This window comes from Panthera pardus, unplaced genomic scaffold (genome assembly GCF_024362965.1).
Source record: "Panthera pardus isolate Hobbes unplaced genomic scaffold, ASM2436296v1 HiC_scaffold_27, whole genome shotgun sequence".
Taxonomy (NCBI): domain Eukaryota; kingdom Metazoa; phylum Chordata; class Mammalia; order Carnivora; family Felidae; genus Panthera; species Panthera pardus.
The window spans coordinates 116591925-116618012 of record NW_026526843.1 but is presented as its reverse complement, the minus strand read 5'-3'; the positions used below and the strand labels follow the sequence as shown (position 1 = coordinate 116618012).

Here is a 26088-nt window from a genome sequence, read left to right as displayed (position 1 = left end):
ACTCTCACTAGAAACTCAACCTTTCTGACACTGCTGCCCCCAAAAGCTAGAAGCTTGTACCTCCACTGTTGCTTAAGAAACGAATGCCTTCATTATACTCTTACCCAGAGAAATCTAGGAAGTATTTTCTCTTGTAAAAATTAAATCTATCTGATTAAAAAATGGGCAAAAGATTTGAACAGGCACTTTACCAAAGAGGACATAAGGAGGGCCAGTAAGCACATAAAAAAAGATGGAACACCATTAGCTGTCAGGGAAATGCCAATCAAAACCACAATGAGCTACCATAACACCCCTTTTAGAATGGATAAAACAGAAACCACTGACAATCCCAAGTGCTGACAAGGATGTGGAACAACTGGAATTCTCACAGATTTCTGGTGCCAGTGCAAAAAGGTACAGCCACTCTAGGGGAGAGTTTTGACAGTTAAACATACATTCACCATGTGATCCAGAAATCCAACTCCTGGCATTCAGCCTGGAGAAATGAAAACTCGCATTCACACAGAAACCTCTACACAGGTATGTTGATAGCAGCTCTAGTCACCATCACCAAAAACTAGAAATCGTCCACATTTCATTAACAGGTCAATATATAAACTATGGTGCATCCATACCATGGAATTCACTACTCATCCATAAAAGAAACAAACTATTGTAACACATGATGATTGTAGGTAGAGTCTATATGACAGGTGACATTTTATCTTGATGGTAACAGGACTCCATGGCAAGAACTTAAATGATGATATTAGGTGTTAAGGAAGAAGAATGCAGGGGTCAAAATGAGAAAAACCTGTCATCCAGGAAACTAGGTATAAGGCCCAGCATGAGAAATGAGGGTCAGTGCCAGGATGGACAGAAAGAAAAAGAAAAAGAAGAGTATTATATAGAAATAAGGATAAGCTATCCCCCATATGGGGGCCATATGAATACAGAATATAAAAAAGAAGGAATAATCAAAGTATTTTCAGGGTTCCAAGGCTGTGAAGATGGTTATCACGGAAGCAAACAGGAAAGTTTAGAAAAGAAGCTGGTTGTGGTTTATTCATTTACTTACTCTTCCTTCTTGCAGAGAAAAGATCATTAGTTGTTTTGAACATTTAGAATTTGAAACGATGGTGAAACCTACGAAAAGAACCATCCTGCAGAGAAATGGAAATACGGGACTAGGATTCAACCCAGGAGGGAAATAATCATTTGCACCTGTAATGGATACAAGTGCGAGTTGAAACCAAAGCCAAGTGAACAAAATTGTTGGGAAAACCCATTTCTTCCACGTGACTAAAATTATTTCTGATAAATGCAAATATCCAATTTAATCTACAATCATTTTCTACCATGAAAGTACATTATGAACACCTGTTTTAGTACCAATCAGTTTCAAAAGATACCTTATGTCAGACTTACCTTCTAAAAGACATTTAATTACTGGGTATCATAGGGACTAATCACATCGACTTTTGTAAACCAAGAGAAATATTTTCAGTTACAATCAGGCTCAAAGATAACAAGATCAGCATATTCAAGGAATGCAGATTAAACCGGGCATATTTTGCTTCTCTGTGCAAAGCACCTCCCAAATCCATACTTTGTTCCCTAGAGATACTAACGTAATCGCTGAGGATGCTGGCCAATGGTATTTCCTCCAACGGTATTTATTATAAAACAATCTTGGCAAGTGAAAGAAAACAGCACACACTGCTAATATTTTGGTAGAATTCTGTGTTTATTCTAGCACTGTTAACGAGAGAGAAGCAAGCATCCAGAGTGCACAGAGGAATGCTGCTGATGTAAATGAATATTTACTCAAAGTCCAGCTCTTCCTCCCCACTCCCCAACATTGAGCAATGACAAAGCGCATTTGGACTTCGCCCAGCCTCACACACCAACAAATGCAGCGCCCAAAGAATGGCTTGTTGATAGCACAGTGTGGTGGTAAGTGCAGACTGAGCGGTATCCTATGGCAGAGCTTCTCACGTGATGGAGAAGGATGGGCAAATCCAAGTTACTGACAGGGAAGAGGGCCAATCAGGTCAACTGGTTGTTCGCGAGGTCACTGTTACGGGGTGGCTTTCTTCAGTCCCCTAGCCACAGTCTAAACCCTCAATACTGCAACTGCTCTACAAGCATCCGGCCGTGCTACCTCGCAGACAGGCCAGGAGCAGCTGGGTCATCGGGTAAAAAGTATCACCATTAACAGACACGTTATATTTTACTAATGTCGATAAACAGTGACAACTGTGGTCAGATATGCTGCCTGGATTCTTCCCGTCACTGGGCTCTAATCATGAGAAACATCAGCCCAAAATTGAGAAACATTCCACAAAGTGGAAAGGTCATGAAAGACTGATTGGAAGAGACTAAGAAGCAACGCTAACTAAATGCAAAATGGGTTCCTGAATGGGATCTGCGACTGAAAAAGAACCATAGTAGAAAACCTGGTGACTCCAGGTAAGTTCTCTATTTCAGGTCAAAGTGCTGCACTTCACCGGCATCGCCAAGATTACCTTGGCAACAAACTCGTTACCAAGGATTATTTCTCAGTTTCTATACACCTGTCATGGTTATATGAGATGTTAACATTAAGCAAGTTATTGCATATTTGTTGTTTGTCCTGTTCTTTGGATCTTAAAGGCTGGTTGGCTATGAGCTTAACTCATATGCAAAACCACTCCCGAATTCTTGGCCCACCTTCCACTCATATCAGACAACTTTTAGTTTCCACACTACTGCACCCTGCTTAATAAGTTTTCCATACCTTTGCTCATTCTGTTTCTTCTCCTTGCCTTCTTCCTCATCCTTGTTCCCAGGACATATTCCTTATTTTAATGTTGACTTCAGGGGCACCTGGGTGGCTCAGTCGGTTGAGCGTCCAACTCCTGATTTCGGCTCAGATCACGATCTCACCATTTGTGGGATCGAGCCCTGCATCAGGCTCTGTGCTGACAGCATGGAGCCTGCTTGGGATTCTCTCTCTGTCTCTCTCTCTCTCTCTCTGCCTCTCCCCTGCTTGCACATGCATGCACTCTCTCTCTCAAAAAAATAAACATTTAAAAAATTGACTTCAAATATCTTCTCACCTGGCTTTCCCAAGCAGAGTGTGACTTTCCAGCCTTAAAGTCCCGTCTACAAATCTGTTTTATAGCTACTACCATCTTTTCAAGTTTATTTATTTTGAGAGAGAGAGAGAGAGAGAGAGAGAGAGAGAGAGAGAGATATCAGGGGCAGGGCAGAGAGAGGGGCAGAGATATAGAATCCCAAGCAGGCTCTACACTGTCTGCATAGAGCCTGACACGGGGCTCGAAATCATGACCCATGAGATCATGACCTGAGCCAAAATCAAGAGTCAGACACTTAACTGGCTGAGCCACCCAGGTGCCCACAAATCTCTGTTTTAGCTCATAGGAAAAGGTACTGAATCTACACTACGTGGAGTGACGGTTACAAGCAACAGATCTAAAACCAGGCTATCTGGATTTAAATCCTGACCCAATCCTTTACCAGCAGTATAACCTTGAACAAATTACTTAATTCTCTGTGTCTAAATTTCCTTGTCTAGAAAATGGGACTAATAATAATAATTCATGGAGTTGATAGGAGAACTAAATGAATTCATGCAAATAAAGTAACTCAAGAGTGTTTGACTAGGCAAGTGATCAATAACTATTAGCTATTATTACGGTTACACATGTCTCTCTGGACTGAGGACCTTCCGAACAAGGACCATATGTATTTACTTTGCTGGATTCAAATCCTACCTTCCTTATTTACTGGCTTTAGACTTCCTTCAATTATTGTGAGGACTTAATGATCCAATGCCTTTAAAGGCATTTAAGAGGATAATTCGCTCAAGGCAAGCATTCAGTAAATATTATTCTGCTAAACCCAGAGCTTGATGAGATATGCTGAATTATTTGATGAATGAATGAGTGAATAAACTGGGGTAAGAATAATTACCGAAGGATAATGCTTAAGTAGCTGATACAGATTGTCATTATCGACTAATGATAGAAAAAATTTAATTTCTTCATTTGCCCCCCCATGCCTCCAAGCTTTAAAATGCCAGTTTTTTACCAAAGATACCCATTTGTTTTGCTCTGTTTTGTCAACATCCAGTCATTTGGAAGGATCTCCGTGGAGTAGAACAAAAAGTTCTACGAGCAAGTAGCTTCGCGCAAGGAGACTCTTATAGCCAATGGGGGTTATGTGCGAATTCCCTAAGGGCAGCAGATAAATCAATACAATAACTTATCGAATAAACAACTGCTATAAGTTTGGAGGGACAGTCTTAAATAACTTCTTTGCCCCTACTTTGACTATAATAAAGGGGGGAGGGCTTATTTTGCCATTTACTTATGGGAATGTGCATTTGACATTTGACAAAAACCAAACTGAATTACTTTTGATGCAATTTAAAATATAGTACACAGGGGTATCTGTGCGGCTCAGCTGGTTAGGTGTCCAACTCCCGATATCGGCTCAGATCATGATTTCACAGTCATGGGATCAAGCCCTGCATCAGGCTCTGTGCTAAGTGCTGACTGTGGAGCCTGCCTGGGATTCTCTCTCTCTCTCTCTCTCTCTCTCTCTCTCTCTCTCTCTGCCCGTACCCCACATGTGCTCTCTCTCACTCTCTCTCAAAATACACGAATAAACATTTTTTAAAAATTAAAAACTACGGGTGCCTGGGTGGCTCAGTCAGTTAAGCATCCGACTGCAGCTCAGGTCACGATCTCGTGGTTCGTGAGTTGGAGCCCCACATCGGGCTCTGTGCTGTCAGCGCAGAGCCCGCTTCAGATCCTCTGTCTCCCTCTCTCTCTGCCCCTCCCCCACTCGTGCTCCCTCTCTCTCAAAAATAAGCATTAAATAAATAAGGTATGTACACAAATCTTAAAAGTTAAAATGTAGAAGGAAAAGTACACCATCTCATAGTTCTTTAACTACTACGTATTTCCTTTACAGTTTAAAAAGCCTAAAATTGCCTCTTACAATTGTTATTGACATTTCCCATAGTACTGTTGCCTCGTTTCCCCCGAAGGCACTAGAAAATCTTTCATCTGCATCTGCCTATGATGTAAAGCATTTCAGAATGAAGTAGACTGAGTCATCAACAACAGACACTGCTGCATAATACCTCGTACTGCATGGGTCCTAAGTGCACTCATCAGTGCTTTCCCACCGCCTACAAAGAAAATACAACTATACTCTCTGTAAAGGTGAAGAAACCGAAATTCATAGCTCACAAATAGTGGCCTGGGATTTGACCCCGGGCTTAGACACCTCCAAAGTCTAGTCGTGTTGTCCTTCAGTTGTGCTTTCGGTTAGCTAAGATTGCGAGTGACTAGTTCTAAATGCCGCTCCCCATGAGCCTCTACTAACAGTTTTGAATCCAGCTGGAACTGTGCTGGGAATTTCTGTGCAAGCTCACACTGATCTATCTTGTGCTGCCAGTGATCTATCTCTAGGAAACCCATAGTCATGTGCAAGAAGTCACCAGGTAAGTTAAAAACCCTGGAAGGAATCTGAACCAACGGAGGATGGAAACCAATGGAGACATTTCCCAGATCCCAGATCCCAACTTGTAGCTTGTGACAGATCAAAGAAGGCCACATGTTCTTTGTCGCTTCTCACGTCCACTTCCCTTATCCTCGAATCTGGGCGGACCCTGTGACTCACTTTGACCAAATATCATGAGATCACCATACAGTGAGGAAGCCCAAGCTAACCACGTGGAGAGAAAGGAGCCACACGGGGGAATACCAAGGAACGAGACATGTAAATGAAGACATCCTGAATTCTCTAGGCATCCGGGACACCAGCTGAAAGCAGCCGAGTGAGTGAACTCAGCTGATGCCATGTGGAGTAGAACAGCCCAGCTCAGCCCTGAATTAATTCCTGACTCACAGAATCACGCCACTAAGTTTTGTAGGTGGCAATAGGTAACTGAAACACAGATGGGTCATCCTGAGGGGCGTTCTACATGTTTTCCAGAAGTCCTGGTGGAACCTCGGTTATCCCATCGTCCACAGCTACAACTTCCAAGACACAACTTACAAAGGCATTTCATTCTCCCTTAGTTTTCACTCCTGCTTGCTGGGATCACCTCCCAGATCAACTGCACTCACCGTGGCCCTGACCTTGGAGATACTCACACTAAGACACGGAGCTTTTTGCCCCTTTTACATTTTTATCATGGAGTTTTAAAGCTTATATTTTCATAAAAATAATTCATCCACATTGTTCCGATTATGCATAGTACTAACTAACCGTTCGTTTTTATTTCTAAAGACAGATGTTATTATGAAATTAAAAGTTACATGTAGAGATATATACAGAGACAAATTACACTAACAGATCATGATCTAAAATTCCCCAAGAAGTCTTTTGACACAAATAAATGGAAACATATCCCACACTCATGGACTGGAAGAGCAAATATTGTTAAAATGTCCACATTACCCAAAGCAATCTAGAGATTTAATGCCACCTCTATCAAAATACCAATAGCATTTTCCACAGAATTAAACCATCCTAAAATGCATGTGGAACCACAAAGGACCCCAAAGAACCAAAGCAATCTTGAAGAAGAGAATCAAAGCCGGACGTATCACGACTCCAGATTTCAAGCTAGACTGCAAAGCTGTAGTCATCAAAACACCAGGATGCTGGCACAAAAAAAAAGACACATAGATCAATGGAACAGAATAGAAAGCCCAGAAATAAACCCACAATTATATGGTCAATTCATCTTTGACAAAGCAGGAAAGAATACCCAGTGGGAAAGAGTCTCTTCGACAAACAATGTTGGGAAGACTGGACAGCCACATGCCAAAGAATGAAACCGGACTACCTTTTACACCAAACACAAAAATTAACTCAAAATGGATTAAGGACCTAAATGTGAGACCTGAAACCATAAAAATTCCAGAAGAGAGCTCAAACAGTAATTTCTCTGGCCTCGGCTGCAGTAACATTTTTCTAGATATGTCTCCTGAGGCAAGGGAGACAAAAGCAAAAATAAACTACTGGGACTGCGTCAAAAAAAAAAAATCTTCTGCACAGCGAAGGAAACAATCAACAAAACTAAAAGACAACGTACTGAATGGGAAAAGATACTTGAAAATGACATATCCAATAAAAGATTAGTATCCAAAATATATAAAGAACTTAGACAACTCAACACCAAAACAAACCCCCAAATAATCCAATTTAAAAATGGGCAGAAGACATGAACAGACGCTGCTCCAAAGAAAACATACGGATGGTCAACAGACACATGAAAAGATGCTCAACATCACAAATGATCAGGGAAATGCAAATCAAAACCATAGTGAGATATCACCTCACACCTGTCAGAATGGCTGAAATCAAAAACTCAAGAATCAACAAGTATTGGCGAGGATGTGGAGGAAAAGGAACCCTGGTGACCTGTTGGCGGGAATGCAGACTGGTGCAATCACTGTGGAAATCACTCTGGAGGTTCCTCAAAACATTAAAAATAGAATTACCATGTGATCCAGTAATTCTACTACTGGGTATTTACCCAAAGAATGTGAAAACACTAATTCAAAAAGATATATCTACCCCTATGTTCGTTGCAGCGCTATTTACAATAGTCCAATTATTAAAGCAGCCCAATGTTCATCGATAGATGAGTGGATAAAGAAGATGTGGTAGGCGTGTACAAGAGAGTATTATTTGTCCATAAAAACGAATGAAATTGTTCCATTTGCAACAACAAGTGAAGTCAGTCACTCAGAGAATGACAAGTAGCATATGATTTCACCCCTATGTGGAAGAAACAAAACAAAGGAACAAAGGAAAAATAAAGAGACAAACCAAAAAACAGACTCTTAACCACAGAAAACAGACTGGTAGTTGCCAGAGCGGGGAGGACGGGTGAAATAGGTGATGGGGATTAAAGAGTACACTTATCTTGATGAGCACCGAGTAATGTACAGAATTGTTGAATCACTGTATTGTACACTTGAAACTAACATAACACTCCATGTTAACTATACCGGAATTAAAATTTTTTAAACATTAAAAATAGAAATACCAAACAACCTAGTAATTCCACTTCTGGGTATTTACCCCACGGAAACAAAAACACTAATTCAAAAAACATATGCACCCCTATGTTTATTGCAGCATTATGTATAATAGCCAAGATACAGAGGCAACCCAAGTGTCCGTCAATAGATGAATGGATAAAGAAAAGATGTTAGGTATATACACAATGGAATATTACTCAGCTATAAAACAAACAAAAAAAAAGAATGAAATCTTGCCATTTGTGACCACATGGATGGATCTTGAGGTGAAATAAGTCAGACAGAGAAAGGCAAATATCATATGATTTCACTTATGTGTGGCATCTAAAAAACAAAACAAACTAAGAACAACAACAACAAAGAGAAACAGACTCATAAATATAGAGAAGAAACTAACGGTTTTGGGTGGGAAGTGGTATGGAAGGCAAAATAGGCCAAGAGGATTCAGAGATACAAACTTCCAGTCATGAAATAAATAAGTCACGGGGATGAAAAGTACAGCACAGGGAATATAGGCAGCAATAGTGTAACAACTTGGTGAACATTTCGTCATATATATAGGTGTTGACTCACTATGTTGTACAATTGGAACTAATATATTATAGGTCAACTATACTTAAATTAAAAATTTTTTAAAAGGGCGCCTGGGTGGCTCAGTTGGTTAAGCATCCGACTCTTGATTTCGGCTCAGGTCATGATCTCATGGTTCATGGGATCCTCATATCGGGTTCTGCCCTGCCAGCGTGTAGCTTGCTTGGGATTCTCTCTCCCTCTCTCTCTGCCCCTCCCCTGCTTGTGCTCGCTCTCTCTCTCTCTCTCTCTCAAAATAAACATGAAAAAAAATTAAGAAATAAAAATTAAAAATAAAAAAATATAAAATTTAAAAGATGTAACGATAAATAAAACTCTGCAAGAAGTCTTTCCAAGTAAAAGAAAAAAAATCAACCTTTCTGCACTATAAAAATATTGCATAGGAACAATTAATGACATGAAGAAAATCTTTTTTTATTTTTTTTAATGTTTATTTATTTTGAGAGAGAGAGGGAGAGAGAGCGCGAGCACATGAGCAGGGCTGGGGCAGACAGAGAGGGAGAAAGAGAATCCCAAGCAGGCTCCACATTGTCAGCACAGAGCCCAACATGGGACTAGATCTCACGAAGCATGAGATCACGACCAGAGCTGAAATCAAGAGTCAGAGGTTCAACTGACCGAACCACTCAAGTGCCCCTTGGAGAAAATCTTTGTAGGTATACTAAGTTAATTTCCTTCTTGACTATTCAATCTTCTCATTCAATGAATATTAAAAGAATAACTTTTCTTTTTTTAGAATGGTTTTAGATTTCAGTGAATATTTACATAAGGTATATCTACCATATTTTTATATAGATTAGACATGATAATTTTTGAGGACAGTAAAATGCTTAGCAGGATTTTAAACATTTCCTATAACAGAGATATTTCTAGATAAGGAGATGCAAACTTGACATCACAACCCATTGACTCTTCTGCATCTAGCTTCCCCCTGGGAGGCCAAAAGCCAGGATAATATTGCAAAGGGGAATGAACGATTTCATTTGTTTACAACTTGAAACTCTGAATAACCTATTTCCACTAAAAGAACCCTGAACAAGAACCTAAATATTTGATCACTTCCATAACATTTTACCAATCTTTAACAGTGTGCTCTCAGCTATATAAGGAAAAGTAATGTATTTCCAGTATAATTATAAATTAAAAGATTATTAAAGATAAGTTAAAAGATGCCACTGCAGCAGAATGACTATATATTTGCTGAGTTCACAACTCGGTGCTTCTGAAGTTAGTCTGAGACCCATATCGGACTTGTTGACCTTCGAGTGGGCTTACCATCTCCGTATCGCCTTTCCTGCTTATTTTCTTGGCATTTTGACAAATACATTCTGACAACACATTAACATTGGAATCCAGATTTAACACACCTCTTTGGGGGCTTGCTGAAAGACCCACAACAATACTCTGTGATGTAATATGAAAACTGCACCTGTCTTTGAACTCACCTATAAATCATGAAAAGAAGAAACCTGACACACTGGATCTAGCAGCAAAAACCTGGACACAGCAAGTTCTAATCCTGGATTTCTTTTTTTTTCTTTTTTTTTTCTTTTTTTTTTTTGTTAGAGAGAGAGAGAGGGAGAGAGCGCACATGCAAACGTGTTGGCGGCGGGGGGTGGGGGGGAAACAGAGGAGGAGTGAGAATCTTAAGCAGGTTCCAAGCTCGGTGCAGAGCCCAATGCAGGACTCAATCCCATGATCCTGGGATCGTGACCTGAGCCAAAATCAAAATCAAGAGTCAGGTACTCAACTGACTGAGCCACCCAGGTGCCCCCTAATCCTGGATTTCTATAAGTAGTTTGCAAGATAACTTTGGGTCAATAGTTTAAACTATCCTCCAATTATAGTTTGATATATGCACAATTCGTATCTGCCAAAAAGACAATACGAGCAAACTTTGTGTTGACACTGAGAGAGAAAGCAAGCCAACCTGTACTTCTTTCCCAATGAGGATAGTACAATATTGGCGATTAGCTGCAGAACAGGAGAGGCAGAATTCATTTGTAGCGTGGTAAAAGTACCAGGGAGGCTGGTTTTTAACACAATTTCAGGAAGGATTTCCATTTCCATCAGAATCTAAAGGCAGAACTGTGAAGGTCTTCATCTGGGGCGGGGGGGGAGGGGGGGGGGTCTGGACACAGACTGGGGAAGCCATAGATAGGATTTAAGTATCAGATGGATGCCTGGACTACATAGAAAACTTTTCAAAACTTCTCCCCTCCTAAGATTCTGTTTTGCTCCCAGACTTCTGAAGTCAATCTAGAAATGTTAACGCAAGTTGCAGTTAGAATTCAAGGGGGGCAAAAGCATCTGAATGTAGATGGTGTAACCACAATTTAGAGATGCTGCCTCGTTTGCCTGGAAAGATGTTGGCAGGATGAACCACGAAAAGAAGTCGGCTGGCTCTCACGTGGCCGTAGTGGTTTGAGGAGGTGAGAAAAACATCAGGCTTGAGGTGAGAAAGCAGCCTGCCGCTTACCAGCTAGAGAGGCAGGGCTGGACTGGGAGCCATCCAGTCGCCAACGTTCTACGTATTCTACAAACACAAAGTGACGGACGCGATGAAGCTCCTATGACGAGAGCGTGGGAATGAAGGTTATTACCCCTGGGCCTGTTGGCGTGCTGGGTTATAGCAAATCCACCTGTTGATCACCTGAGCCCTCTTCAATTGCCACGGTGGAAAGACCAAGCTTCACGGCATGCAGTAGGTGCAGAATACATACTTTTCACTAAAGTAATATTTTAATCCAAGTCCTACCTCCGTTGCCTGGACACATCTTCCATTTATTTAATCTTGTTCTCCTCAGCAACTTTTAGTACTTCCTATGTGCTGGGCACTTTGCAAGTAACTAAGTCATGAGGTCCTCACAAAAACCCCTGGAGGTTCATCAACTTTATCACCATCGGACAGACGAGGAAACTGAGGCAGAAATACGCTTTGTAATTTCCTTAAGGTTGCAAGGCAGAGCTGGGATCTGGACCCAGGCGGTGTGGTTCAGAGTCCAGCTCTAACCCACTCACTTCATTTCATCTCCGACTGAGCGTGGCTACCTCTTAATCGGAGTCTCAGTGTCCTCGCGTACAAAATAAATGCCGATACGATCATCCCAGAGAATTGCTGTAATAACGAAAGACTGCTGAGCACTTCATAAATACTAATAGTTGTTTCACTTATCGTCATCATCAACACCTGTGAACTAAAATAAGCGCGCAGGGAATCCATTGGAAACTTCAGTGTGAGTAGAGTGATACTTTGCCCAAAAGCCAGAAAACCGGGTAGCCCATTTCGGGATTTCTCTGGACCAAATTAGTAGCCAGAGCAGAGGCCTTGTTACAACAAAGCCCGAGGCAACGTGGCTGTTGTTACCTAAAGCTTCTGTTTCCCTTTCCCCACTTGCATTTAGGTCTCAGAGTATCAGCCTGCCTACTTTCTCAACCCCTGAGAGATGAAACTGTCAGCAGCGCAAGCACTGACCCAATGCTTATTCACACTTCGGCTCCTATAGGTGGTAGGGATTCACCTGTTTCGATGAGCTGTCCACGTATACAAAAACGAAAACGTGCCCTTTTCCTTGACCCGCGGGCCATCCGACTCAACTCACTTCCAGTTCCTCCACGGACATGACTATTCCGGGCTCAGCCTCTTCTTGGGTTCATCAGCACATCGCTTGATGGGTGGTCTCTCAAGCTGCTTTTAATGCTAATGGCTCCTGAAAATCTTTGGCTACTTAATAGTTCTAGTGTGATATGGCTGGACAATTTTTCAAGATTATAGGTAGTTTTTAAAGTCCCTGTGTGTTGTGAAAAACAACCTTTTTAATCGCTTGCCTTCAAGGCCTAATAATCAGGACACAGAATCTCCACGGTAACCAATCTCAGAAAAATCCCAGCCTGGCTGTCGATTCTTCCATTGCGTCTCCAAGGACAGCATTTAATATACATTAGGCCTAGGCCAACTGCATGACTCTGCTCCTCATTTATGTTTATGTTTTCTTGAAAAGATGACATAGTAACAATGTTGGTATATTTTCTAAAAGCTATAAACACCATTCTTTTTTAATTGACATTAAAATTCACATACTGTAAAATTCATCCTTTTACAGTGCACAACTCGGCAATTTTTAGGGAATTCAACCAGGTTGTGCAACCATCACCTCTATCTAGTTCCAAAACCTTTTCAATATCCCAAAAAGAAACCCAGTAGCCATTGGCAGTCACTCCCCACCCCTCGCTACTGCCAGCCTCTGGCACCCACTAATCTATTTTCTGTCTGTCTAGATTTGCCTACTCTGGACATTTCATATAAACAGAATCATATAATATGTGGCCCTTTGTGACTAGCTTCTTTCACTTAGCATGTTTCCAAGATTCATCCATGTTGTAGCATCTATCAGTACTTCATGCCTTTTTATTGCTGAATAATCTTGCATTGTAGGGGCGCCTGGGTGGCTCAGTCGGTTGAGCATCCGACTTCGGCTCAGGTCATGATCTCAAGGTCTGTGAGTTCGAGCCCCGCGTTGGGCTCTGTGCGGACAGCTCAGAACCTGGAGCCTGCTTCGGATTCTGTGTCTCCCTCTCTCTCTGCCCCTCCCCCACTCATGCTCGCGCGCTCTCTCTCTCTCTCTCTCTCTGTCAAAAATAAATAAACATTAAAAAAAATTTTTTTTAAATCTTGCATTGTAGACCACACTTTGTTTATCCATTCATCTACTGATGGGCGCTTGGTTACTTCCACCATTTTGCCTATTATGAATGAATAATGATGCTATGAATATTCATGTACAAGTTTTTGCATGGACATACTTTCACTTCCCTTGGGTATGTGCCCTAGAGGTAGAAATACGGGGTCACGTGGGAACTCTATGTTTAATTTTTTGAGAAACTGCCAAACTTTTTCAAACCCGCTACACCATTTTGCATTGTCACCGGGAGTGTGTAAGAGTTTCAAATTCTCGACATCCTTGCCAACACCTGTTATTATCCTCCTGATTCCAGTCATCCTAGTGGGTATGAAGTGGTGCGTCACTGTGGGTTGGGTTTGCATTTCCCTAATAGCTAATGAAAACATCATTCTTTACCTGCTAATGTAATGACTAATTTCATTTTTTCACACATTACATTCCGCCTCTTTTGCTGTATTGTAACACAGTTGCAATTATAGTCTCACTCTTCTTTTTCATAAGCAGTGGCCCAGAGAGGATGCCGTAAATTTTATTAGAACAATATGTCGTGCCCCCAAAGGTGCGTCTCCAGGATTTGGAAAACTGCTGTCAGGATACAGACTCCCTCTGCCATTGACTGGATTCTGATACGAAACACACTTTCCCTTGTGCAGACACCAGACTGGAAGAATCAGAATCCCACTACGGAAAAAGGAGTGCACAATTCTGCAAATCCTGATTCTGTCTCGACGTGTACCATACTCAAAGCTTATTTATTCAGAGGTGGCATCTGGTTGAGGCAAAATGTGGAAATGGAGCCTTCTCAGATATATATGGGACCAGGTGACCAAAAGCAAAGTAAGAAGAGATATCTCTGCAGAAATATGTACATTAAATAATAAAATCTGGGGGTGCCTGGGTGGCTCGGTCGGTTAAGCATCCGACTTCAGCTCAGGTCATGATCTCAGAGTTCATGGGTTCGAGCCCCGTGTCGGCTCTGTGCTGACAGCTCAGAGCCTGGAGCCTGCTTCGGATTCTGTGTCTCCCTCTCTCTCTGCCTCTGCCTTGCTTGCATATTCTCTCTCTCTCTCTCTCTCTCTCTCAAAAATAAACATTAAAAAAATTTAATGATAAAATCTGTATCATGACTCTCAAAGACCAGTTAGACTTACTCTCAGCCATGTCTCACTCTCATACTCCATTCCAGTTGGATTTCTCGAAGCTCCTGAAGCATACTATGTCCCTTCTGAACTACGGGCTGTCCCTTCCAGCCAGCGTGCCGCCTGCCTTCCTTTTTGTTTGGCAAAAGCCCTCCTCCTCCACTGGTTTCAGTGTAAACATCCCAGACTCCCTTGGTCCTTGTATCAGTTTCCTATAGCCGCTGTAACAAATTAACGCAAACACTGCAGCTTGAAACAACACACAGTTATGGTTCTGGAGGCCAGAAGTCCCACTGGACTAAGATAAAGATGTTGGCAGGGCTGAGATCCTTCTGAAGGCTCTAGGGGAAAATCTATTTCCTGGCCTTTTTTCAGCTTCTAGGGGCTGCTCCATTCCTTGGCACATGACTCCTTCCTCCATTTTCGAAGCCAGCAGTATAGCATCTTCAAAACCAATTTGTCCCTCCCCTTCCTCCCTCCCGCCGTCCGTCCTTCCCTCTCTCACTCATCCTGTCCCCATATCCGCTTCTCTGACTCGAACCCACCTGCCTCCCTCTTGCAACATTTCTTGTAATGACACTGACTCACCCAGGTAATTGAAGATCACCCCCCACCTCATGATCCTTAACGGTTAACTGAATCACATCTGCACAGGCCCTTTTGCCATGCAAGGTAGCATATCCATGGGTTCTGGGAACTGGGATGTGGATGTCTGGGGGGCCAGTGTTCTGTCTACAGTAGTCCTCCGGTGGTAACGCCACAGCTTTCTGAACAGTATAGGGACCTATTTATTTGAAAGTATTGTTTTCATAAAAGGCTAAGCACCTTGTGGGGTCACACCTGTTTGTTTCATGTACATCCCCCACGTCAAGTGCATAGCCGGTATTCGATAAATATTTGATGACTGGCTGGGTGGCCACTTTAGCTTCCATGGACCAGAGTTCCCTGGGAAGGGGAGGAAGGAAGCTAAGATTATACTGTAAAAGGCTTCGAAATGACTGCCTTAAGCAGTTTGGATTTCATTCTGTACGTACGGAGTCCCAGCAAAGATTTTGCTCAGGAAGTTAACGTGATTACAATGTGTCTTTGGAGTAAAAGGCCCATAAGCGAGATGGGAAGAGGGACAAAGCGAAGGCGGGTGGCTACCCAGGAGGACACAGCCACTGAGGACCCAGACTAGGCAGCAGCAATGGGAAGGAACCGCCGGAGAGAGACGTAGGAACTGGGATACATTCCACTTCAAATCCTTTTTAGAACGGAGCAGATGAGAAGTGAACACCAGGGGACTGGACGCCTTCTCTGAGAAGACGGGAGAGCCGGAGGCGTCTGCAACCTGGTAAAAGCACGCGGGCAGAGGAAGAGTGGCGCCCGCCAGAACCCGCACTGTGGGCAGTGAACCCGGCTCCGAGGAAGGGGGCTGAGCTGCTGGGCTTCGGACACGTGGAATGTGAGGAGTCCAGCTGACGCTGTGAGCACATGTCCGGGAAGAAATCAGAAACGTCAGCAACTCAAACATAAGACCAGAGCCAGACATGGTTACGAGTGTCCCCGAGAGGGGTGATGGCTCAAGTGGCAAGAGTGAATGAGATCATCACGGGAGAATGATTTGAAGGAAAAACACAGGACCATGGAGATGGGCGAACAAAGGCAAGCACAGAGACAGAAGAGCAGGAAGAGACACTGGAGATGGACAGGCAGCAACTGAGACTCGGTGGTGGGGACGCGGGGGGGGGGGGGGGGTAGGGGAAGTGCTGTGGGTTCTGCTCAGAAGTCTAGCCAGAGGAAGTCGAAGAAGAAGATCGCAGTACCCTCGAGAGAACCGTTTCAGTAAGTAATAAGCATAGAAAAGAGATTGCCAAGGTGTAAGGTGCTTGTGGCCGCTGACTTTTTCCAGAAATTTAGCAGTTTATATTGAGATTCCAGAAGAATTTCCGGGTAGCTCTGCCCTTAGCGTGTCTGAATTTGAGCTTAATCCTTGCAGTCTGTCTCTTGAGCTCCTTCCTGGGTGTAAAAATCCCTCTTTCCCACCCTCAGATCTCGAAATTCTGGTAAAAGCTCAATTCCCAGGCATCTGAGGAGTTACCTTCACATTATTTTCTATTTAAGTTCAGAATTGCTTTAGAGATGAATTCTAGCAGAGGGATACTCAGAGAGAGCATATAAAAGCTGAGTAATTGTTTTCCTAATTTATAAATTCTTCTGGCATGCTGATTTCAGACCTAATTCCTTGTAAAATGCCCTTTGTCACTTTCATGTCTGAAGCCATCTTACTCGAATTACTTCCTCTTTGGTGACATCAGTGAGCCTCTATTTTTAATCACAATATTCATCTCTCCCCACGTTTTAAATTTTAATGCCAGTTTCCATCATTATATATTTACCACTCAATTTTTCCCTACACATATTTGTACACATATATGCTCCATATTTTTTTCCTTTCCTCAATACCTTTTGGAAAGGGTTTTTTTTTTTTTTCCAATTCAGAACCTTGGTTGACATATAGCAGAAAAGAAGAAGAAAAGGACAGAGACTGCAGGCAGACACGTGAGAGAAAATAGTACTGGAAAGCAGAACCCAGGACTCCGTTTCTTATATAAAGCAGCACATTACACAGGGTACCTCAACTTCAGTGCTACTGCAATTTTGAGCAGGATAATTCTTTGTTGTGGCGGGCTATCCTCCATGTTTCAGGACGATCAGCAGCATCACTGACCTCTACCCACTAGGTGCCAGTAGCAACCCCCCGCCCCAGCTCTGCAGCCAAAAATGCTGCCAGCTATCGCCAAGTGTGCTCAGGGCGCAAACTCAGCCACAGGGGAGAACCACTAGCCTATAGAGACCAACCTAGCAGCGGTTCAACAATGCAAGAAAACGATTTGCTAAAATGGCAAAGTAAGAAATACAGAAGTATTATGTTTATATGCCAACTCCCATCTGTTTGTAGGATGCTTGCCATGGTCTCCCCATGCCTGCCTCCTCTGAATATCTGCCCCGCTGCATGTTTCACTCTAAGGCATCGTCCCCCACCCCCACTCCCAGACACCGGAGGGATCTCTCTAAAACACGTCTGATCATGTCACACCCTCGTGCTAAAAAATCACCAGTTTCCCCCATTCTCTACCACAGGGTTTCTCCACCTGGGCACTCCCAACACTGAGGGCCAGAGAATTCTTTGCTGTGGAGCTGCCCTGTACATTGTAGAACAATCAGCAGCATCTCTGGCTTCTCCCTGACTAGAAGCCAGTGGTACCTCCTCCAGTAGTAAACAGAATAATGTCCCACGGGAGATGTCCACGCCCTAGTCTCTGGAACCTGTGAATATGTTAGGTTACATGGCAAAGGGGAATTAAAGGTTGCTAATCGGGGCGCCTGGGTGGCTCCGTCGGTTAAGGGTCCGACTTCAGCTCAGGTCATGATCTCGCGGTTCGTGGGTTCGAGCCCCGCGTCTGGCTCTGTGGTGACAGCTCGGAGCCTGGAGCCTGCTTCGGATTCTGTGTCTCCCTCTCTCTCTGCCCCTCCCCTGCTCGCACTCTGTCTCTGTCTCTCTCAAAGATAAATTTTTTTAAAAAGTTTAAAAAAAGTTTAAAAAAATAAATAAAAATAAAGGCTGCTCATCAACTGATCTTAAAATAATGAGATTAGCCTGGATTATCCAGGTGAACCCACTGCAACCACAACGGTCCTTAAGAGAGTCAGAGGGAGAAATGACCATGGAAGAGAGTCAAAGAGATACAACAAGGCTGGCTTTGAATATGGAAGACGGAGGCCACTGCAAAAGCAAAGGAAACAGACCCTAGAGCATTCAGAAAGAACACAGTCCTGCCAACAACATGACTTTAGCCCCGTGAGACCCATTTCAGACTTCTGACCTCCAGAACTATAAGGTAGTAAACTTATGTGGCTCTAAGCCACTAAGTCTGGGGTAATTTGTTCTGGCAGCAATAGGAAACTAATGTATCACCACCCCCAGCTGTGACAACCAAAACTGTCTTCAGACATTGCCAAATGTCCCCTGGGGACAGAGTCACCTCCAGGTCGAGAACCACCACTCCACAAAACGTCGAGCCCAAACTCCTGAGAGGTGCACAGTGGGCCTCTTCATAAGGAAGGCTACCCAAACTTTTGACTTCACGTACTTTGACCTCTCTGTAGATTTAATGACAAGAGGTGCTTTGGAGGGCGGGCCACACGCTTTGGCCCTCGTGCCATTTGCATCCATGCCCATAGCTAGTTATTATCCCCCAAATGTGTGTGTGGTTTCTGGTCTCATTAGGTTACTGTACAGACAGCCAGGTGGTTGCCACACACATTAATCCCCAGAGCTCCCAACCTCCTCCTCCAACAAATGCTGCACTCGAGCCCCTGTGAGCCCTCTTGGGTGGACACTCTGGCATCACCAACACCTCTGTGCCTTTGCATGTCCACTCCTTTCTCTTTCATCAAAGGACCACCTCCCTTCTTCTTCTAAATGCTAGGCATCCTTGAAGATCAAGTTCAAGTGCTCTCTGCACAGTGACGCCTTCCAAAATTCCCCAGAGCACAATGGCACATCACCCCCCACACCGCCCCGTCCCTCATTGTGCTGACCCTTCTGCACTGTACCTACTGGTCAACTCCTCTGTCCTCCTCACTAGACCGTGGGCTCCTTAAGCGCCAACACCATTTGGCAGCCTCCCTGCATTTCCGGTGCCTAGAGAAATCGTGTGCTCAAGACATGCTTATGGCACGAATGAAGAAAAGAAGTCATGGATAGAGAGAGATCATTTTACTTCTGGATTATCAAAGCTGGCAAACTCCAAGTCAGCAATGAGCATAATCCCGGCTCTGATCCATGAGAATTAGGAGAATTCCAGGGTTGGAAGGAGACCTTACTCCTTTGTCTGAGAGCAGAATCAGGGACAGAGTTTGACCTCTAAGAATACAAGTTGAGAAGCGTTATACCAACTGTGCATCACGACGCACGGTTTATCCCTTTGTTTACTCAGTAGGCACTCTACCTCACACGCCCATGAATCCGATTTTGTTTAAGCGATCCTGAAACACATAGTAAGGAAATATTAATAGAGTTGTAACTGACTTTGTTTAATACCTCCTGCTTTTAGGCCATAAAATGGTCATTTGGGAGCTGTGAGTGAGTACAAGGCATAGAGCTGCAGGCATTTATGAGAGTCTTGGGAGCGGGGGGCCACTGTGTGAACAATTTAGTTGAAAACCAGAGAATCTGCTTTAAGAACTAAGCAGAAACAAATGTGATCCATCACTGGCTAAATCTGAACGAAGGTGAATTGTCAGGTTTGGCTATGGATTCAGGGGAAGAGAAACAGAATAGTTGAACAAACCACAAGACGCATGCATGACTCAAGAGAGATCCACCTGGTTTGGAATTGGACAAAAGCCCCAGGGAAACTTTGTGCCAGCTGAAACACTTCTGTGGGCACAGGCAGCTGGCTTGACGTGCTACATTCAACTCACGGGTGCAGTGGTTCTCAACTAGAGCGATTTTGGCCCCCAGGGAACATTCGGCAGTGTCTGTAGACACGTGTCATTGTCACACTGGTAAAGAAGAGTGCTCCTGGCATCTAGTGGGTAGAGGCCCAGGATGCTACTAAACATCCCACAATGCACAGGGCAGCCTCTCCCACAAAGAATCATTTGGCCACAACTGTGAATAGTGCCGAGGCTGAGAAACCCAGGGTAACCAGGAAAAGCACAAGAACCAAAATGCTCTTCTAGAGCCCACTTTAAGTAACCTTGCAAGATGTCCATTTGTTGGACTTTTGACATTATTGATACAGATTCTCTTTTAGGAGAAAGGATCCAGCTTGTTGGCAAGTGAGGACAAGCAGCGCTCAACTGGATGAATTTCCTTGGTTGTTTGAGAAGATTCCAGGGCATTAAACCTTTGAAAGGTAACCTAGGCCATTAAATTCCAGACCCAGGGGTTATGATAGGATATGTGGGCCTCTACTAAACAAAACCAGCCTTGAACCTTCATTCCACTCCTTGTCTGCCTCAAGAACAAAGAAATTACACACACACACACACACACACACACATTTTATGAGAAAATGTTGCTTTTGTGCTAGATGGCTACATGCTAAGTTTTAACCATTGCAAAGAGGAAAATCATGGTAGATGACCTTGCAGACTGCCCAAATACTGCATAGAACAGTCAAAAGCCACCAGTATCGCTGCAATTCAGATACTTGTCCATTGATTATGAGATTTCAGTGACTAAGAAGATAATTTCTAACCGGCCATGATCATCTACACTAGAATACCTTTGGGTCATAACAGCAGCAGCATCTGTGTATTCCAGGTATGTACAGTTGTTAAGAAAAGCAGAGACATTCTCAACGAGGCCGTTGGGTATAAACGTGAACGTCGGTGGCTATCGAATCCAAGAACTTGGCTTGCCTTCGCATTTCTCCCTCCTCTCAGCTCACACAGATTATTCTGATAATGCATACTTCTTTTTTTTTTAACGTTTATTTATTTTTGAGACAGAGAGAGACAGAGCATGAACGGGGGAGGGTCAGAGAGAGAGGGAGACACAGAACCCAAAGCAGGCTCCAGGCTCTGAGCTGTCAGCACAGAGCCCGACGTGGGGCTTGAACCCACAGTCCGTGAGATCATGACCTGAGCCAAAGTCGGAAGCTCAACCAACTGAGCCACCCAGGCGCCCCTGCGTACTTCTGATATATAGTGCGAATTCAGCCCCTTCTAAAGACCAAGAGAAATTCAACATCCAGATTTTTCATACTCTTTCGAATGCTGAGTTTCCTGGTTTGGAGAGGATCTCTTGTTCTCTGGCTTGACTTTTCTCTCCACTGCCTATCTTCCTCAAGAAAATAGGCAGAACAGTCAGCAATGTTTGTTAGTTTTTGTAGTCCATACTCAACATCCAAACCCAACAGCAAGTTACCTTGACATCATAACTAATACTGTATTCATATATGATACTAATATTTCTGATTAATACTGCTGATTTTTCTCAGGCGGTCCATTAAAAGCCAAAATTTCATAGTTATCTCATGTTAACAGAGGGAGGTATGATCTTGGATGCTATTTTCAAACTGTTTTTCTTGGTTGTGTTCCCTTTATTTAGTCCAAATCTCTAGCAATTACATGGTATTTCATTTCATTTCTGTAATTCTAACCGCACTTTAAAATATTTAATTACAACTGATGGAATCTCCTTTTCCTTATGGAAACAGATCCAAGGCAAATCTATAGAATTTGTGAACTGAAAGAGACCAGAGTTGCTCATTTCTAAAACAACTACTATTTATTCTCTAAAAGCATGTTGCTTTCCAAGTACCCAGCAACCACAGTTTCCCAAGAACTCTGTTCTCCATTCTTCTTTCCAGACAGCAAACATTTCAAAGGTACCAAATAGCTCCCTCTGAGTTCCCTATTTATTAAGGATTCCTGATTCACATATATTTCACGAACTACTAGTTGTCCTTAGTGCAACTGGGGGATGTTTCCATGGTATTTCATAGCCTGAAGCAGAGATTCTTTTTCTCCTAGATTAAACTAGTACTCGCTAGCATAGTTTTCTGAAATTAGATCTTTAGGGAGAAGAAAAGATCCAAACTAGAGAATTCTAGTAGTTACTCCCTACACCACCCAAACACACACACCTCCACACATAATCAACAACACCATCCAGAATGTTTCTGAATTCTCCGTAGAACAACCAGATGGCAGACCTATTTCAAAATACATTACATCCGATCCTTACAAGAGCATAGGAATTAGATCATTTGAGTTCAGAAAAACACCCACATTGGATGAAGGGATAAGATGACCCTTGGAGATCGCCTGCAGCACAAACAGGAAAGCAGAACATCGTATCTCCCTCCAGTTCCCACCACTACTCCAAAGTGGAGCCAAGAAGTCCTAATAAGACACACATGGGTGGCCACTAGGGACGTCCCATTTCCAGGCATCATTTAATCGGCGAAAGAACAGCCACACGGTGGAAACCTCTCAGCGGGCCCCTGGCTCTGTAAGCGTTAACGGCATTAAACAACTGCCCAGGTGTCCAGCCTTGGGCCGTGAGAACGCGCAGCACCGGACCCTACCTACCTCGGACTTCCACACAACGTAGGGGTGGCTGTGGCTGTTGGGGGGGGACTGGAACTTTCTCTGCTGGAGCCACCTCCGGGGAGAAGCGAAGATGCCATTGGGGCCACCCCCCGAGGAGCAGAGGATGGCGCTGCGGCCACTGCCGGGCCCGGCCAGGACTGAGGGCAGGTCCCAGGCCATGCTCTTCTTGAGGCCGCCGCGACCCAGAGGGACCTCATAGTCAAAGTGGAAGCTGCCAGACGGCGACTTCTCCTGAGGGGTGCTGGGCGTGGAGTGGGATGAGCAGAGGGGTCTAGGGGGCGGGAGTCGGCTGGCCCGGGGGTGTGGGCCCCGAGGAGAGGACGCCGAGCGCGGGCTGAGACCCTCGGCCGGGGGCAGCGCGGAGCACAGGCGGCCCCCGGTGGCCCCCCGCGAGCTGCCCTCCACGCCCGCCTCGCCCCCACAGCCGCCGATCAGGGCCGGGTCCAAGCTGCGGGTCTGGCGCAGCTTCCTCTTGGAGAAGCCCTTGGCCGAGGCCGCGCCGCCCGAGGCCGGCGAGGAGCAGGAGAAGACACTGTGGAGTAGGCTCTGCGCGGACATCTCGGCGGGACTGTGCTTGAGGGCCACCCTCTTCCCGCTCTCGGGACGCTGGCGATTTGGAGCCGGGAAAGGAAGGGGACTCAGGCTAGGCTGACAGGCGGGGCTGGCCCGAGGCTCGCCGAGGGCTGGGGAGGGCAGTGCCCGGCTCACGCGCCGCCAGCGCGCTCCAAGTGCCCCAGCGGGTGCAGAAGCAGAAGATCCATCGCCAGCCTTCTAGGAAAAGAGGTCGGGTGGCCTCCTGCGGCCGCTAGGACCTTCCCCCCTGAGCCCGAGTCGCGAATGCGGGGAGGAAGAGAAGGAGGAAGGTCAGGCGCTCGCTGGAGTCCCAACTCCAGCCCACCAGCGCCACTCCCCCTTCCCAGCCGAGGCAGGAGAGGCCGCGCTGCTCCCGCTCGCTGGCTCCTCCGGACAGCCTCGAAGTCTCCAGCAAGCTCCTCCTCGCGCCCTAAGGACTGTCCCGAGGGCTGGGGAGGAGGCCTCCTGGGCGTGCGCCCAGGGCGCGTCCGTCGCGCTCCCCGCGCGCCGCGAGGGGGACTTCCTCCGGCTCCGGTGTTGGGCGCCCGAGCCGCGCCTGGGCTGCACCGCTGCTGTGTCCCGGGCCCTGAAGCTGCGCGGCTGGCCTCCACTTGGCTGTTGCGCCCACTCCTCCGACTGGCTAGGTGCAAGTGTGTCTCCAAACTCCAGGTTCCCGCGAGGTGCTAGCCCTGCTACGAAGTGGGGACCCAGAGCGCGCTGTGCCTAGGGCCTCCCAAGGGCTGAGTGGCCACGGGCGGGAGAGAATTCCTGGCTGCGCTCAGGGAGCTAAGGAGAGAGCCCTAGGGGCGAGCGCCCAAGCCCCACGGCAGAAGGGCTCTGGATACTCGCAGCCCAGCCGTGGGCCCAGCGCAGGAGCGGAGCTGTCCCCGCACGCTCAAGCTAGAGACAGCGGGAAGGGGGTGGGCGGGACGGAAGCCAGGTCTGGAGCTGGGGAGGAGCCAAAAGCAGGAGAAAGCAGAACGTGGAGTTTTCCAAGCGCCAAACCTGGGAGGCGCGGAGCGCGAGCGCAGCTCGCCACTGATACCGGGTCTCCAGGGGGGAAAGCCGTGAGGACGGAAGTGCGGACCTTCTCTCGGTCTCCCCTCCCCCAGACCGAGGGGGCGCCAGCTCCACTCACGTTTCTGGACAGGAAAGGAAGTGTCAGATTGCACCCCACCCACTGGTGTCAGATGGGCAGCCCAGGACGGTTGCTCTCAAGTTGGAGTTAAATCTCATGCCTTCCTTTTTCTACCCACTACTGTTTTTGTGTTTTGTTTTGTTTTGTTTTGTTGTTGTTGAAGGCAGGCTAGAGATTCGGTTCCAAAGCAGTGGCCGCAAATGAATGGGCTGGAGATGGGGACCTACTATGGGGAGGTGGTGGGAGTCCTGGCCCAGTAAGGGTCCTGTATAAATATACTCGAGGAGGAGGGGTGAGTGAGGCCGGGCGGGAGGCAGGCGCCGAACGGAACGCGGCGTCAGCTCAGAGGCTGCGGAGATTGGCGCTCACACGCGAGAGCTCTCCGGGTTCGGCCCTGGGACGCCTCTGGGCGAAGCGCGCCGCGGCCACATTCCTGGGAAACTGGACAACGCTGGCGATGTCAATGTTCCGCACTTGGAAACGAGTCTGGGAGCAGCTTTCCCCCGCTACTGTCCGACCCCAGGAATCTAAAAAGCGCCAAGCCTCCCGCCTCTCGGACGGCTTTGTGATGTGACATTTAAGTTTTGCAACGCATCTGACGACCTTCTCAGCAGGGGAGTAGAAAGAATGTTGGAAATGCCTGCGTACTGTATCTAACCGTGTTCGTGGGTCCCCTTGTACCACTTCACGGTGAAAAGAGTTGTATACGAACGTAAAGGGGACTTGCCTTTACCATTTCTTTCATTAAAGAAAAAAAAAAACCTACAATGAACTTATAACTACAGGTGTTTGGCACGAACGTTCCGTGTATATCAGAATTGTCCAACTTTGACTTTAGAATATTTCTTTTATTCCCCAGGATCTCTGATGCACACATTTTTGTAAATGTGGCGGACAGACTGCACCAAAGGAGTTCCTTCTGGTAACTTTCTGACCGACCTGCTGCCCGAAGACAGAATGAGTTACGAATTTCCCAGCACTCTCACCGCTGTCCATCTCTCAGCACCCTGAGACTTAAGTGTTTTCATTCATTATCTGATGATTAAGTGAGCTATGGAGAGGCACAGCGTTTAAAATCGCCTACTTCCCTGCCTGACCACACAAGCCACATTACATTTGGGGGGTTGTTGGCATTTGCTTTCTTCCCTCCTCAAACAAGTCACTGTTGGAAGTAAAAGAGGGCGGGTCTCGCCTGCCCTTTCCTTACTCAACAATACCCTGTAACTTGTCACTAGTAATGAAAACACTTAACGTCTCTAATACCATTGCATGGAAATGGTTACGCTTCGTCGGATTTTGGCATTTGGAGTAGATGGTTAACAAAGTCACACAAAATAGGACCTCTTATAACTCAAGGTGGTTGAGCAAATGTAATTTATGGCTCATATACATTCTATTTCTCTAAAGCCCTATGATGACCATGGGGTTGAAAATGCAACCCTGCCATGGTTATGTAAGGCTAATAAGAATGCCCTCTGGGTACGAAGTCATACATTCCTGGTTATGGCTGTGGGAGAGCCAATGAGCAGAAGGACTCCTCTATTGCCACTTGGGGCTTGGAGCAGCCAAATCCAGTTAATTCATCATCTTGTTTCCAATGGGTCTTGACCCTCTATTAGTCTGAGGCTTGCCTCACTGTTGGGAACTGTGAATAAATTGTTTTAAATATTCATAAAATGAAGTTTGGACTCCTTTTTTAAAACCCAGTATAAGTATGTGAGCTTTTAAACCACAGGCGAAAGGGGCGCCTGGGTGGCTCACTCAGTTAAGCATCTGACTTCGGCTCAGGTCAT

General features: G+C 45.3%; 1 protein-coding gene across 1 annotated transcript in view; it reads right to left on the bottom strand.

Annotated features, from left to right (window-relative positions):
• ARHGAP6 (Rho GTPase activating protein 6) overlaps positions 1-24254 on the bottom strand; it is a 450271-nt gene extending 426017 nt beyond the window's left edge. Inside the window, exon 1 of the mRNA XM_019417863.2 lies at positions 22564-24254. Coding sequence (XP_019273408.1) covers positions 22564-23142 — 579 coding nt within the window. The 5' untranslated portion in view covers positions 23143-24254. The remainder of the gene's footprint in view (positions 1-22563) is intronic.
• Between the last annotated feature and the right edge of the window lie 1834 nt (positions 24255-26088).